At 40.3% G+C, this 14,645-nt stretch overlaps 1 protein-coding gene across 2 annotated transcripts in view; it reads left to right on the plus strand.

The window, feature by feature from the left end:
- The window catches only part of LOC145342940 (inorganic pyrophosphatase-like), a 58,079-nt gene that overhangs the window by 28,058 nt on the left and 15,376 nt on the right, over positions 1 to 14,645 (plus strand). For both annotated transcript variants that reach the window (XM_080188577.1, XM_080188576.1), the window contains 5 exons: positions 2,040 to 2,126; positions 4,850 to 4,976; positions 9,132 to 9,259; positions 12,025 to 12,110; positions 13,173 to 13,242. In XM_080188577.1, the coding sequence (XP_080044703.1) occupies positions 2,040 to 2,126; positions 4,850 to 4,976; positions 9,132 to 9,259; positions 12,025 to 12,110; positions 13,173 to 13,242 (498 nt within the window). The remainder of the gene's footprint in view (positions 1 to 2,039; positions 2,127 to 4,849; positions 4,977 to 9,131; positions 9,260 to 12,024; positions 12,111 to 13,172; positions 13,243 to 14,645) is intronic.

The raw sequence follows: 14,645 nt of genomic DNA on the forward strand, positions 1-14,645 counted from the left end.
GCTTTGTCCAAAGTTTCAGTTTCTGTTCTGTACAAAGAGCATCTCTTTCAATAAACTTGTTGTTAGTTTGAATTTGCATGTGCAAGCCACGTCTTTTAGTCTTTGCTTGAAACCCACAACCACTCATAAAGCTGTTTAATTTACATATTGTTTAAAAGTATTACATTGGAATGAAAACTATGCAGTGGGGCCAAAGGTATAGAAGCATATTCTATTCTTCAGTCTTAGTATCTGTCAAGTTTATTTTTCATTTATTCTTGGAATGTGGCCAGTTGTGGCAAACCCAGATTTATTGCTCATCCCAAATTATCCCAAGAAGATGGCAATGAGCCTTCTCCATGAGCTGCTGTAGTCCCTCTGCTGAAGGCATTCCATGCTAGTGTAAGTTAGGGAATTCAAGGATATTGGACGGGTGACAATGAGGGAACTGTGATATACATCCCTGGCACAAGTGAGAGACTTTCAAATGTAACTAAATACTGGGAGAAATACCCTAGGCACTGGAGCACACATCTAACTTATATCTTCCCAAACACTCCAGTCTTCTGAAGTGTACCCAGCATTGGTCCTAAAACATGGTAGCATTCCTTTCAATGATTTTGGAAGAGGAAATCTATTCTTACAACCATGGACTTGATTTAAGCTTCACCCCTAAAGCTATTAAAAGTGGAAATGTTGATGGAGTAGAGGAGTCATTGGAGCGAAGACGATAGGAAACTGAGGGAAGGACACGGAACGATAGGAAGGGTGCAAGACAGAAAGGAATGGGATATGATATGATAAGAGAATGTAAGAAATAGAATGAGGAATAGACCATACAATCCCAAGCCTGCTTTACGATTCAGTAAGATCATGGCTGATTTGATCAAGGCCTCAACTCCATTTCCCAGCCTGTTCCCTATAATCTTTGACTATGCTTCAAAGGTTTCTTTTCCAGTTTTTGAAGGGAATGATTGATAAGAACATAAGAAATAGGAGCAGGAGTAGGCCATCTAGCCCCTCGAGCCTGCCCCGCCATTCAATAAGATCATGGCTGATCTGTCGTGGCTCAGTTCCACATTCCCGCCCTCTCCCCATAACCCTTAATCCCCTTGCCTATCAAAAACCTATCAACCCGCGTCTTAAAAATATTGAGCGAGGCAGCCTCCACCACTTCAACGGGCAGAGAATTCCAGAGATTCACCACCCTTTGAGTGAAGAAGTTCCTCCTCAACTCCGTTCTAAACCGCCCCCCCTTTATCCTGAGGCTGTGCCCTCTAGTCCTACTGTCCTTTCTGAGCGGGAGCAGCCTCTCCACCTCTATCCTATCCATCCCATTCAACATCTTATACGTCTCAATGAGATCTCCCCTCATTCTTCTAAACTCTAATGAGTACAAGCTTAGTTTATTCAGCCTCTCCTCATAGTTCAACCCCCTCAACTCCGGAATCAGCCTAGTAAACCTCCTCTGCACTCCCTCCAAGGCCAAAATATCCTTGCATAAGTGCGGCAATTGTTTCCTTTTGTTGTTACAATGGGATTTTTGTGTAACACTATATATTTGATATGTGTTTATATGTTTATCGGTTGATCATTTTTCAGTAATTAAGCAATTTAAACCAACGTACTTTATGTTCACATCCCGTTTTTCTCATTTCTTGCAAGTAAGAGGCAGCTTTTAATGATTGAAGACACATCGGATGTCTCTCCATGTCCCATGGGTCCATCAGAAATGTTGTCCCACTGAAACTTCAGACAATTTGAAAAATACTTATAAAAGCAGATTTAAAAAGTAAAAGAGAGCAACGTAAAAGTAGATCAAATTGTTGAAGTAAGAATGTGAAGACAAAATGTTGAAATGTGAAGGATGTTTAATAGACAATTTTACTACTTGGGATCCTCAGATTTTCAATGATGTTTTGTGTTCCACGAATCCATCAGTTTTACCATGAGAACTACAATCACATTGTTTACAGCTACACTAGGACGTACACTATGACCATTTGAAGAGCAACCCAGTTTGACTTAAATCTTGAACGTCCTTTTTTTTTACCTGACAGACTTGGGAAGCCCCCTGTCACAAGGATCCTCATACAGACTGTGCTGGTGATAATGATCCAATTGATGTCTGCGACATTGGATCAAGGGTTAGTTTTTCAAACATTTTATTATAACCAAATTAATTTCCAGGAATCATGCTGAACCAGTATTCTATAGATGTTAATATAGAGCCGGGTTGAAAACGGCTGTTTAGTAAGCCGGAAATTAATTAATGGTAGCTTTTTCACGTCTGAATCAAAAGGTTGTGTGTTCAATGTTCACTACAGAGCACAAAGGGAGGTTGATGCTATAGTGGTATCGTCACTGACTAATAATCCAGTCACCCAGGGTAATACTCTGGAGACCTGGCTCAAATCACATCGTGGCAATGGTGAATTCAATAGAAACCTGGAATGAATTGTCATGACTTGATGGAATCTGCCATCCTTAGCTGTTCTGGCCTACATATGACTCCAGATCCACAGCCATGTGGTTGAAATGAGAGTGAAAGGACCGTTAAGGATGGGCAATACAAGTGACACCCAAAAAAACATAATCCAGGCCAACATTTCAGTGTAATTTTGAGAGAGTGCTGCATTGTTGGATATGCAGTCTCTCAGATGAGCGTTAAACCCTCTCAGGCTGATGAAGAAGGACAGAGAAGTTCTCCCCAGTGTCCTGGATGTTCTTATTCTTCAAGTAACATCACTAAAACAAATAATCTAGTTATTTCTCCCATTTTTCTGTGTAAATTGGTTGTCACAAGCTTTTTTGTATAAATAACCATAATGGGAATTAAAATACAGAAATAAAGTGAGAATTCAGATGAAATTATCTTTTAAAGTGCAGATTAAAGGGTTCATTTTAGGTTAATTGAAGTCAAACATTGAGATGGCGTGAGCTAGACACAGAACGGGTTAGGCTTTGAAAGAAACGGACACGATGTTGTTGTAAATCTGTTAACTTTACAACATGCACCGCACAAGAAAGCCTGCCACCAACAAATGCATTAGTCAAACCAAGCCGTGTTGTTGTATATTTGCATTGTTCAATCATTGGAGAAAGTGTCCAAAATGAAATCCACTAGGCTGTCATTGCAGCCACACATTTAGGATTTATGAAGGAACAGTGATATTTACCAAACTTATTTTTGTAGAGGATAATCTTGTAAGATAACTTTCCTCAAACTGTAAGTTAAACAAAACTTTTTTTTGAGTGGGTTTATAAAAGGAGACTCACACCTCCTTTATCTGACTCATTATCTTCTCAGGTCACGTACTGCTTCTTGCTGAGAGTTGAGTTTCCTCTGAGTCAATTCTTGGGGATTGCATAAAAGGCGACATCATTAAACCACTGGTCACTGATAAAATCCTCTTTTGCAAAATGCTCTGAAAGTTTTGTGTTTATGATGTTCCATAGAGTCTTGGGAAATTTCTGTGCAAATAAAGAAAAAAAGACTTCTATTTATATATGCCTTTCATAACTTCAAGACTTCAAAAAGTCATTCACAGCCAATTAATTAAGTTTGAAATATAGTTACTGTTCTAGGAACCAGAGCAGTGAAATTTGCACACAGCAAGGTCCCATAAACAGCCATGTGACAGTGACCAAATCATCCATTGTAATGATGTGTGAGGGTTAAAAGTTAGCAAGGAATTCCCCCTCTTAGTGACATGATATCTTTTATGCCCACTGGGACTTCAGTTTAACACTTCATCTGAAAGGCAGCACATCATAAGAACTGTAAAAATTTCAGTTTAGACCCCTAGGTTATGTGCTCAAAATCTGAAGTGGTGGTGGGGCTAGAATTCACAATTCTCTGATGCAGAAGTGACATTGGTATCACCGATCTACAGCTGGCACCTAAATAACTGAAGCAACCTTATCAGCTTGTCTCCAACAGTTCAGAAACTGTGTGTGTGTGTGTGTGTGTGTAAGATATGACAGTTACTGATAAATATGTTGATTGTTGACATGCTTGCATGCACTTTGTTAACGACTAATTTGGCAAAATTTGCCACAGATTTCATCAAAATATTTGAGTAAAATGATTGCTTCCTGGTTTTCACAGAATTAACTAGAAAAAAGTACAAGGTAAAATTTTGGAAAATAAGTTTAATCTCCCAAAGCTGAACTGTTGATTTTAGCTGGGATGTTGAGAGACTCGCGCCCCCTAAGCAATAAAATCTCATGGCAATGTAAGCCAGGGAGGCTGGGAAAAATGCTAAATGATAATGGATTGAAGTGTTAACTGCTCAAGCAGGAAATTCACACTTAGGATAAAGACGAATATTATTTGGGCTTAATTTTAGCTTAAACTGATTATTACATTGGGGTGCATTGCAATAGTTATACAGTTATATCTTATGCATTTGTCTCCAAGATTCTACTGTGCTTGAAATCAAAAGTATTAGTTCCTCTTTGATTGAGGTGGGTTGAATATTCTTTCCTGACTGATGTTCACTTAATTTGTGATGAGCTCAGGAATTGAATAGAAAATGTTTATCACTGTATTTAGCTGCTAGTTATATCAAATGCACCAGTATGATCTTCCTCAATCTTAGATGAGGGAAGACTGCAGTTTAGGCTATAAACTACACTATGGATTTATTAACCCATAAGTGAACAGAACTAAACAGTAGACTTACACGCATAAATAATGTGGGACACCTGTCTGTCGAGCGGATTTTCACAGTAACCTCATGTAGTGTTAATGTAAGCCTACTTATGAGACTAATAAACTTTAAACTATCCTCAATGAGAGAACTATCAATGCATTATCATTAAATATGAGATTTAACTGCTGTATTTTCACTTCTTTTTCTACCAGGTATGTTCTTGTGGTGAAGTTATTCAGGTAAAAGTGTTGGGAGCATTAGCTCTTATTGATGAAGGGGAAATGGACTGGAAAATCATTGCTATCAATCTCGAGGACCCAGAAGCACAACTGTTTAATGGCAAGTTCAATTAGTCTACAATGTTTATTGCCTTTAACACTTATGGAGTTACATGATGGACTGACCAACCAGTGACAGTTGTTCTTGTTGAGGGAGGACAGAGGAGGAGGCAGGTGGCTCCAAGGTGACACTCCTAGTAATGGAAGCTCTGAAGCAATGATTCCTTTGTCACAACATTTATAACCTGCAACCCAAAATCAGTTGGTTTGCAGTACTCCAACGTACTGTTAATGATTAAGCTGCCAGCCTGGCTCACAAGTGACTGCTGAGCATGCAAATTCTCCTTATGTAGTTGCAGCTAAAAAAACTCTAAGGCTATGACATAATCTGACCTGAGCTGGTGGTGAAGAGGAACACCTAACTACACTTCACTCCCTTCCAGTGTCAGGGCCAGAAAATCACAGCCTAAGATGATGGTCATCCCACTTTAGAAAGACTGTAGTGAAATTTTGTTTCAAGGCACAGTTCTCCCAAAGGATTTCTAAGTGTTGCCCATGGTGGGAAAACCAGTGATATTTCCGCTGGAAGGATCAGTGCCATTCAGTTTGCAATTTACCCACCCTTAGAAATTCTTTTGGAGCCTGGGGAGATTCTCACTGAATTCTCCCACGCTTAGAATTTTTTTGGACTGGGGACCTAAAAATGCTGGCAAGATGACACCCCAGAGATCAGGCCGCCCTTGCCCTGATTTCAAAGTTAAGTGACAGGTCCCCACCCTTTCCCCCACCATGGACATTGTGAGACTCCACAGATATGAGGAACACCTCCAACCCTAGACTCCAGAGAGGCAACCTCCCATAATCCACCCACCCAAACACAACACACAGATATGAAGGTGAGCCCCCCCACACCCCATCCATTCTCACCAACGCTGGGTAATCACTCCCCCTTCATCCAGTTAGTGGAACCCCACCACTGTTTCAGGCCTCCCTTTTTGGCACTGCCAACCTGGCAGTCTGGGTGTGTCAACCTAGTTCTGCCTGGCCATCACAACTGTTTTGGAAACCTGTAATAAGTGATGCCAGGTTTCCTCTGCCCCAAGGGTTGGAGAATCCTGAGAGCAGGGAGAATCTGTCTTAAAACCGACACAGCATATTTAAATGATGTAATGGCAGCTATTTGGTTCCCACCCTCACTGGGATTAAATTGGCAGTCGAATGTGGGGAAAATTCCAAAGCAGGTTCCCCCCGGGGCTGAACCTGCTGTATCTCCTCCCCACTGTTCTCCAGTCCCATGCAGCCCCAGCTCGATCTGTGCATGAACATGCAAGGCTGGGGAATCGCCCCCTTAGAATCAAAAATAGAAAGAATTGCAATTAACTTCCTGCTAGAACAATACAAATAAGGCCTCAAAACTCAGGCCGTACAATATCCTAGGCCTAGGCAGAACTCAGAGTGGTAATCATAGAATTGTACAGTGCAGAAGGAGGCCATTCAGCTCATCGAGTCTGCACCAACCACAATCCCACCCAGGCCCCACCCCCACAACCCCATGCACTTACTTTAGCTAGTCCCCCTGACACTAGGGGCAATTTAGCACAGCCAATCAACCTAACCTGCATATCTTTGGACTGTGGAAGGAAACCAAAACACCTGAAAGAAACTCCACACAGTGACCCGAGCCGAAAATCGAACTCAGGTCCCTGGCCCTGTGCCACCGTGCTGTCCTGTTTCTCCTGGTTCCAGCCTCTATCAGATAAAACAGGAAATGCTGTTGGCAAAGAGGGAGCATCCATAAAGGTAAGTGACATGATAAACGTTTTGGGTAAGTGGCCTTCTCAGAACTGAAAATTGAAAGATATAAAAAAGGCAGTTTTTTGTTCTGGAGAAGTTTTATCAAAAAGCTAATCAGTCTTTTCTCTTTACAGAGGCTGGCAGTACTATTTTGTATTTGTATTTACTGAATTTAAAAAAAACTATCTCAGACTTCCAACATCTATAGTTCTTTTTCTTTTTCATGAAATTTGACTTGTCTGACCTAATCTGGAGCTATTGAGAGACTGTTTTTGAGTGAATCTTCTCTTTGAAGTGGTTGCTCCATGCAAGATTGGATGTGTGTGTACACATACAAATGGCCTAATTCTTGCAAGCAGTAATCAGATGAAAAAGCTGCAATGCACATACAGATACCCCAGTGAAAACAGTTTAGCAGAAGATTGGATCTCTCCCCTGAGCCATATTTTAGTGATGGCCTACCATCTTAATTAAGATGACACACATCTGGACTGTGGGCCGGGATTATCCGCACTTTCCTACAATGGATGTGGTGAGCTGTTGGCCAGTGGGATCTTTTGGACCTGCGGACCCATCCTACTGCTAAGAAACCTGCTGCAAGAGATCAACGTTGATGGGACCAGATGTTGCCAGTGGGAGAGGCTGGAAAATTCTGACTTACTTTGTGATTATTAGACCAGATAAATTTCTAACTGACCACAAATATTTCTTCATTCTCACTAAAGTGTTGAAAACAATGCAGTGCAAAAAGTTATTTTTTTAAAAGTACAGTTTATTTATCAGTCACAAGTATGCTTACATTAACACTGCAGTGAAGTTACTGTGAAAATCCCCTGGTCACCACACTCCTGCATCTGTTGGGATGCACTGAGGGAGAATTTAGCATGGCCAATGCACCTAACCAGCATGTCTTTGGACTGTGGGAGGAAATCAGAGCACCCACAGGAAACCCGCACAGACACAGGATGAACATGCAAACTCCACGCAGACAATGACCCAAGCCGGGAATCAAATCTAGGTCCCTGGCGCTATGAGGCAGCATTGCTAACCATTGTACCACTGTGCCGCCCCATTTTGACACAGTTTCTTAAAACTCTCACAGTGAATGTAACTATTCGACCACTGTTGTATTAAACTTTAAAGTCACCAAGAACAATCAGAAAAATAACAATTAGTGTTTGACAAATGTAAAATAGTTTTCAGTAAGGCTTTGGCTCCTTGCAACCCCTTCTCCATGTTATAGTGTCCCAATACTTGGTAACCGTGGCCAGCATTCACCGAGCCTTTTGATTGCTGTGTGTACCTCATTTGGTTTAAGAATGAGCTTCACAAAGAAGTCTGTATAAGCACCCTGTGAATGTGGCACAAGTGTTGTGTACGACATATGGTTCGTGTGTGTTCAGCTGTTGCTAAACACAGCTGCTTTTCAAAGGCTGCATTGGCTGAATGATGTGAAACTTCATTGCAGCTATGGTAGATCTCCCTTTCCTAAACTGATTGAAATGATGTTCAGTCTGAACATGTATATTTGTATATACCAGTCAAGAGCACTTAATAAAGAATTCACACTTGAAATAAAAATAACGAAAGAAAGAAGCAACTTGCATTTATATAGACCTTTCCAAGTCTCGGATTATTTCAAGATGCTTTAAAGCTGATTAACTTTTGCTGTGAAGGTATTGTGTAAACAAATTCAGTTACCAATTAACGCGCAGAACGGTCTCACATATAACAGTGAGATAAATGAGCAAAACATTTTTTATTTAGTTGCTATCAAGGGGTAGGTATTGGCCAGGAGACTGAAGACTGCCCTGCTCTTTTAGGAATTGTGTAACATCTCATCCAATAGATGGCACCTTTGACCGTACAGCAATCCTTTGGCATTGCACTGAAACATTGGCCTAAATTACGTGCTCTAGTACTTTTGGAGTGGAGTTTGAATCCAGATTTAGAGACGGACATTCCACCACTGAGTTAAATGGTACAACTTTTAATAAGACAAAGTTGATTGCAATATGTGCTTTAATTGTACTAAATTGTCATGGATTCAAAGTAGTGTTTTAAGTGCTGAAAAAAACATATTACAATCATTTGTCATATCCCTTCTGAGCACTGTAAACTGTGAATGTTTGTTCAACTTCGAGTATTGTTATCTCCTAACTCCATGAGGTTTTGGGGCAACATCAGCTGATGTTAAATTTTAGAAAGTTTAAAAAGAAAGGTACATTTCAGCTTCAGCCGGTTACACATTCCATTGAAGTGTAGATTACAGAGTCAACCTCTCGGGTCTCTGGTCCAGCATTGGTCTTTTCAAAAGGAAAAGGTAGAATGCATTAAAGCCATTTTTCAATGAATGTCATTCTGAAGCATTGTGGAAATGTTGCTTTTATTGTGAATTACATTTATGATTTACAACCCACAGATATTGGTGATGTCAGGAAATACAAGCCAGGCTACTTGGAGGCCACTGTAAATTGGTTTAAATTATACAAGGTTCCTGATGGGAAGCCAGAAAACCAGTTAGGTTTCAATGGAGAATTCAAAGACCAGGTATCCTTTATTTTGAATACAGTGTTCTTTGCAATTTTTGCAGTGTGGATGAATCAGTGAGCAGGTTGGGGTGGATACAATGGATGATGCATGAATAGATTTAATGTTTCATCCCAGTGTTTACTAATGCCTAACTGCCTAATTTATTTTGTTTTCCTGTATAAGGTATTCATTCTGCCCAAACTCCCTGAAAAGAGAAAAAGATTTGTGTTTATGTAGTGCCTTTCACAATAGCCAGATGTCCTAACATCCTTTAGAGCTACAATGAAGACTACAATTTAAAATTACTTCATTAATGTTGGAACTGCAACAGCCAATTTGTGCACAGCAACCTGCCACAAAGAGCAATTTGTTAATGACCAGATAATCTATTTCTTAGTAATGTTGATTGAGAAATAAATATTGGCCAGGACACTGGGAATAATTCTCCTGTTCTACTTCAGAATAGTAAGAAACATCACAACACCAGGTTCAAGTCCAATCAGTTTATTTGATAGTAAACCCACAAGCTTTTGGAAACGCTGTTCCTTTGTCAGGTGAGTAGAAAGTTCTGATCAGAGAAGGGCATACAAAGACACACACAGTTTTCAGAATTCTGATTAGAATGTGAGTCTTTACAGCTAACCTGCTATTCAATTCTTAAAGGTGCAGACAATGTGAGTGGAGATAGCACTAAGCGTAGGTTAAAGAGATGTGTATTGTCTCCAGACAGGACAGTAAGTGAGATGTTGCAAGTTCAGGCAAGTCATGGGGCTTACAGATAGTGCAACGTGAACCTAAGATCCCAGTTGAGGCTGTCTTCATGTGTGTGGAACTTGGCTATCAGTTTCTGCTCAGCGACTTTGCGCTGTCGTGTATTCGGCCTCTGATCTTCGGGTAAGTGTTCTCCAAGGCGGCCTTCATGCCACATGACAGCGCAGAGTCGCTGAGGAGAGATTGATAGCCAAGTTCCCCACACATGAGGACGGCCTCAACCTGGATCTTGGGTTCATGTCGTACTATTTGTAACCCCCATGACTTGCCTGAACTTGCAACATCTCACTTACTGTCCTATCTTGAGACAATACACATCTCTTTAACCTATGCTTAGTGCTATCTCCACTCACATTGTCTGAACCTTTAAGACTTGAATAGCAGGTTAGCTGTAAAGACTCGCATTCTAATCAGTATTCTGTAAACTGTGTATGCCTTTATATGCCCTTCTCTGATCAGAACTTTCTACTCACCTGACAAAGGAACAACGTTTCCAAAAACTTGTGGGTTTACTATCAAAGAAATTGGTTGGACTTTAACCTGGTGTTGTGAGATTTCTTACCGTGTTTACCTCAGTCCAACGCCAGCATCTCCACATCATGACTACTTCAAAATAGCAGATGGCATCTTTTAGTAACTTGTTGGAAAGGTTTGCGCTGTGTCCTAATGCTGCTGCTGCCTTGTGTTTACTTGCCTGCTAGTGGACTGAACCCATTGAGAAACCAGATGGGGCCTCAGTTTAATGTCTCATCTGAAAGACAGCACCAACAGCACAACACAAGCTCAGTACTGCATTGGAGTTTGAGTTTAGATTTATGTGCTCAAGTCTTGGATGGTGACATGAAACAACAACATTCTGACACGGAAGCATGGCTGACATGGCTACCCATTGAGCCATGAATCACTCGACCGAGTGAAATTTCCAACAGTGTCAAGTTAATTTATAATTTTCCTGATTTATAAATTGATTATGATATGCAGTGGTATTCTATAACAGCATTTTGTTTTAATTTTTTCCCAAACTATACTGTTTACTTTCTATTTTTGTGTAAAACCGAGCTCCAAACTTCCTACTAACTCGCATCTCCACACTGCCTAGGGCGGGTCCACAAACAATGACCCCTGCTGAGTTCAAACTATTAGGACTCTGCAGCATCAGTAAGTGTGAATTGTTGCAGGTATGTCTACATATCCTTTATTGTCTTCCAAGATGTTTGGTTCAGACACCCCATCATATTTAATTGGCAATTTTAAAATAAGTTTTTAAAGTTTATTTAATTGCGCCACAAGTAGGCATAAATTAGCACTGAAATGAAGTTCCTGTGAATATCCCCTAGTTGCCACACTCTGGCACCTGTTCAGGTACACTGAGGGAGAATTTAGCATGGCCAATGTATCCAGCCAGCACATCTTTCAGACTGCGGGAGGAAACTGGGGCACCTGGAGGAAACCCATGCAGACACAGAGAAAATGCAGGCTCTGCACAGACAGTGACCTAAGCTGGGAATCAAAGCCAGGTTCCTGGCTCTGTGAGGCAGCAGTGCTAACCACTGTCACCGTGCCACTTCAGAAGTTTTATTTTATAGGCAAGTTTTAAAACCACTTCTGTATATGGAAATATAATCAAATAAATCCAGGAAAGTGGTTGTCTTTTCCTAAGTTCCCATTGACCCTGCCGGTGAGGTATATGCTGTCTGCTACTGGTACCAAAATGGTATTTCTTTCACATATTTAAACTCTGCTGTAAATTGCAAAGGAAACACCAGCTCCCAACTGTAGTATATGTGTAGAAATTAAAATAGTTACTGGAAATAATTTTTCTCATATCCTTTCCTAAATAGGAACATTTTCTTGTGCAAAACTAATTATATATCATTTAAAACAAAAGAGTTGGGAAAATTGTTCCCCTTTAAATTTATTGTCCCTCTTAGCACTTTTAAATAATTCTACCGATAACTGATTATTCAGAGTCATGCAGATGGATAAACTTCATACTTGTATTTTATTTGTAGAATTTTGCTATTGAAGTAATTAAGTCTACTCACGAATACTGGCAATCTTTAATCTGCAAGAAGATTGATGGAGGCGGTATTAGTTGGTGAGTTTAAATAAACTTTAACTATAGTGGTGGTTGAATATTTTTTAGAAACCTGGAAAGATATTTGTAAGGGTCTAATGTATATTGCAATGCATTCACCTCAGTCAATTCCAAAATGAGTAAATATAACTTGTATTAAATTTTGTTCATTAATTTAATTCCTGACAAGCACAACAATCTTTGCTGTGTATATAGCGAAAACTGACCTGCTACATCGTACATATAGCAAGATCTGCGCTCTTGGTATTGCATGGAGTGATTGAAATGATTAGCATAGGCAATATTTTAAGTGGAAGCTAGGTATGTACATGAAGGAGACAAGAATAGAAGAATATGTTGATAGGGTGGGATGAACCCAGCTATTAGTGCACACAAACCGGTGTGTATCGGTGCTAGACCCACCACCCCCTCTGCCCCCAAATAAGTGGGGAAGGTAGCAGCATAAGGGCATCCAGCTTAAAAGCACCCACACGATCCATAACTAGTGGTTGATTTGATGGGTGAACAAATAGCAATGTGGTGACAATGGAAAAGCTAAAAGAAAGGAAGGAAGGCTGAGGTGAGACAAAGTAAATGGAGAGAGTGAAGGTTCATGTGGAACATAAACACTGGCATGGTCCAAATGAGCTGACTGCAAGTTCTGCGCAGTTCGCAATTCAAACCAAAATCTGCCGTTCATGACGTTTATTCCTTCTGAGTGTACCTGGATATGAGATGACATGGTCATTACATCATCAGTCATTTAGTTTGGCAGGATTAAGAGCTGGGAGGGAATTATTACAATGTTATAGTCCCTGCATGTTAATTTGTTTCACTTCTTTCCATTTTCAGGTTTTGTCTTTAATGTTACACAGAATAATTCAAAATAGTCAATCTTTGCTGAGAATATAACCTCAAAATCCTTCATTAACAAACCAGTCAGAAGATATGCACTGCTAAGAGCTGGGCAGTATCATTGGAAATGAATCAGCAATTAATTCTTTTTTAATTCTTGTAACCATAGTTATAAATGTTATTGCTGAACTTTATGGAGCATATTTAATAATTTTTTTTTAACCCCAGCAAAAATGTGTCAATTGATGACAGCCCCTTCTGTTGTAGTCAAGAAGAAGTAGAATCGATAGTACTATCGGTAAGTAGGAGTCTGTTTATAGTGATGTAGTAATGTTAAAAGTTATTTACATGCTTTGTTTAGAAAGACAGTGGCTGCGATTCTCAGGGTTCGCTTACAGCAGGAGCAAATCCCATTATGGCTGTTTACTCTCGTGAGAGAGCAATAACAGGAATTGTGGTGACGAGATCTCAGTTCAAGAACTTCCCCACCGAAGAAGTAGTTGGCTTCACACACAGGGGGACTTTGCACATAAATCGCAGCTGTCAATTCTTGCTGCCCGTATCCTCCTCACTCATATCAAGTTCTGTTCACTCATCACCCTTGTTCTTGCTGACCAGTTAAACAATGGTTTCATTTTCAAGTTTTATCACTGTTTTCCAACCTCTCCATGTATCACTCTTTCACATCTCTGTAACCTCCTCAAATGCCATAACTCCCTGAGAATTATATGTTCCTCCAATTCTGGTGCCATGTGCATCCTCAATTTTAATCACTTCACCATTGGTAGCCATGGCTTCAGCTGCCTGGAATATCCTCCCAAAACTGTCTGCCTCTCTACTCTTTTAAGACACTTCATAAAACTTTGCCTAAGCTTTTGCTCATCTGTCCTCATATTTCTTTGTGGTTCAGTGTCAAATTCTGTGTCCAGCTTTCCTCTGAAGGCCTGTCGGAAATGTTACAATATTAAAAGTGCAATATAAATGATATTTTCAGTTGTTAATGGTAGGATAGACAGTGATTATTGACGTGTTTGTGCTCCTGCTCACCTGCATGAAGGATAGAGAAATAGGAGAAAAAAAACTTTCTTTTCAAAATTTTGTTTGGTGATTACCAGTCCTTGTAACCCCTGGACACTCAATCTTTACTGTAACAGTTTTCAGAACTTGGGTTAAGGTATGCAGAAAATGAATAGATATCAGCATGATGCAATCGTGGGTCAGATCTTCAGATTGTTCATGCTCAATATTTGAGTGTATAGTCGTCATTAGCAACAAGAAATGGGTTTGAAAATCACATATCAGATCTCAGTTCATTTCGTAGACCTGGTGTTAAAGGGAGTAGGATGCGCTTATTTACATTGTAATATTTCAGTAATGTTGCAGTGATGCTTGGAAATGTGATGTGGTGGCCATTACAGAGACCTGGATATCTCAGGGACAGGACTGGATACTTGAAGTGCCGCGTTTCACATGTTTCAGGAGGGACAGGGAGGTAGACAAAAGAGGTGGGGGGAGGTGGCACTGTTGATCAGTGATAGTGTCAACGGCTGTGGAGAAGGTGGACGCCATGGAGGGATTGTCTACAGAGTCTCTGTTGGATGGAAGTTTGGAACAGGAAGGGGTCAAGAACTTTACTGGGTGTTTTCTATAGGTTGCCCAGTAGTAACAGGGTTGTTGAGGAGCAGATAGGGAAACAGATCC

Source organism: Carcharhinus amblyrhynchos, chromosome 5 (genome assembly GCF_965287045.1).
Source record: "Carcharhinus amblyrhynchos chromosome 5, sCarAmb.v2.hapA, whole genome shotgun sequence".
NCBI classification, from domain to species: domain Eukaryota; kingdom Metazoa; phylum Chordata; class Chondrichthyes; order Carcharhiniformes; family Carcharhinidae; genus Carcharhinus; species Carcharhinus amblyrhynchos.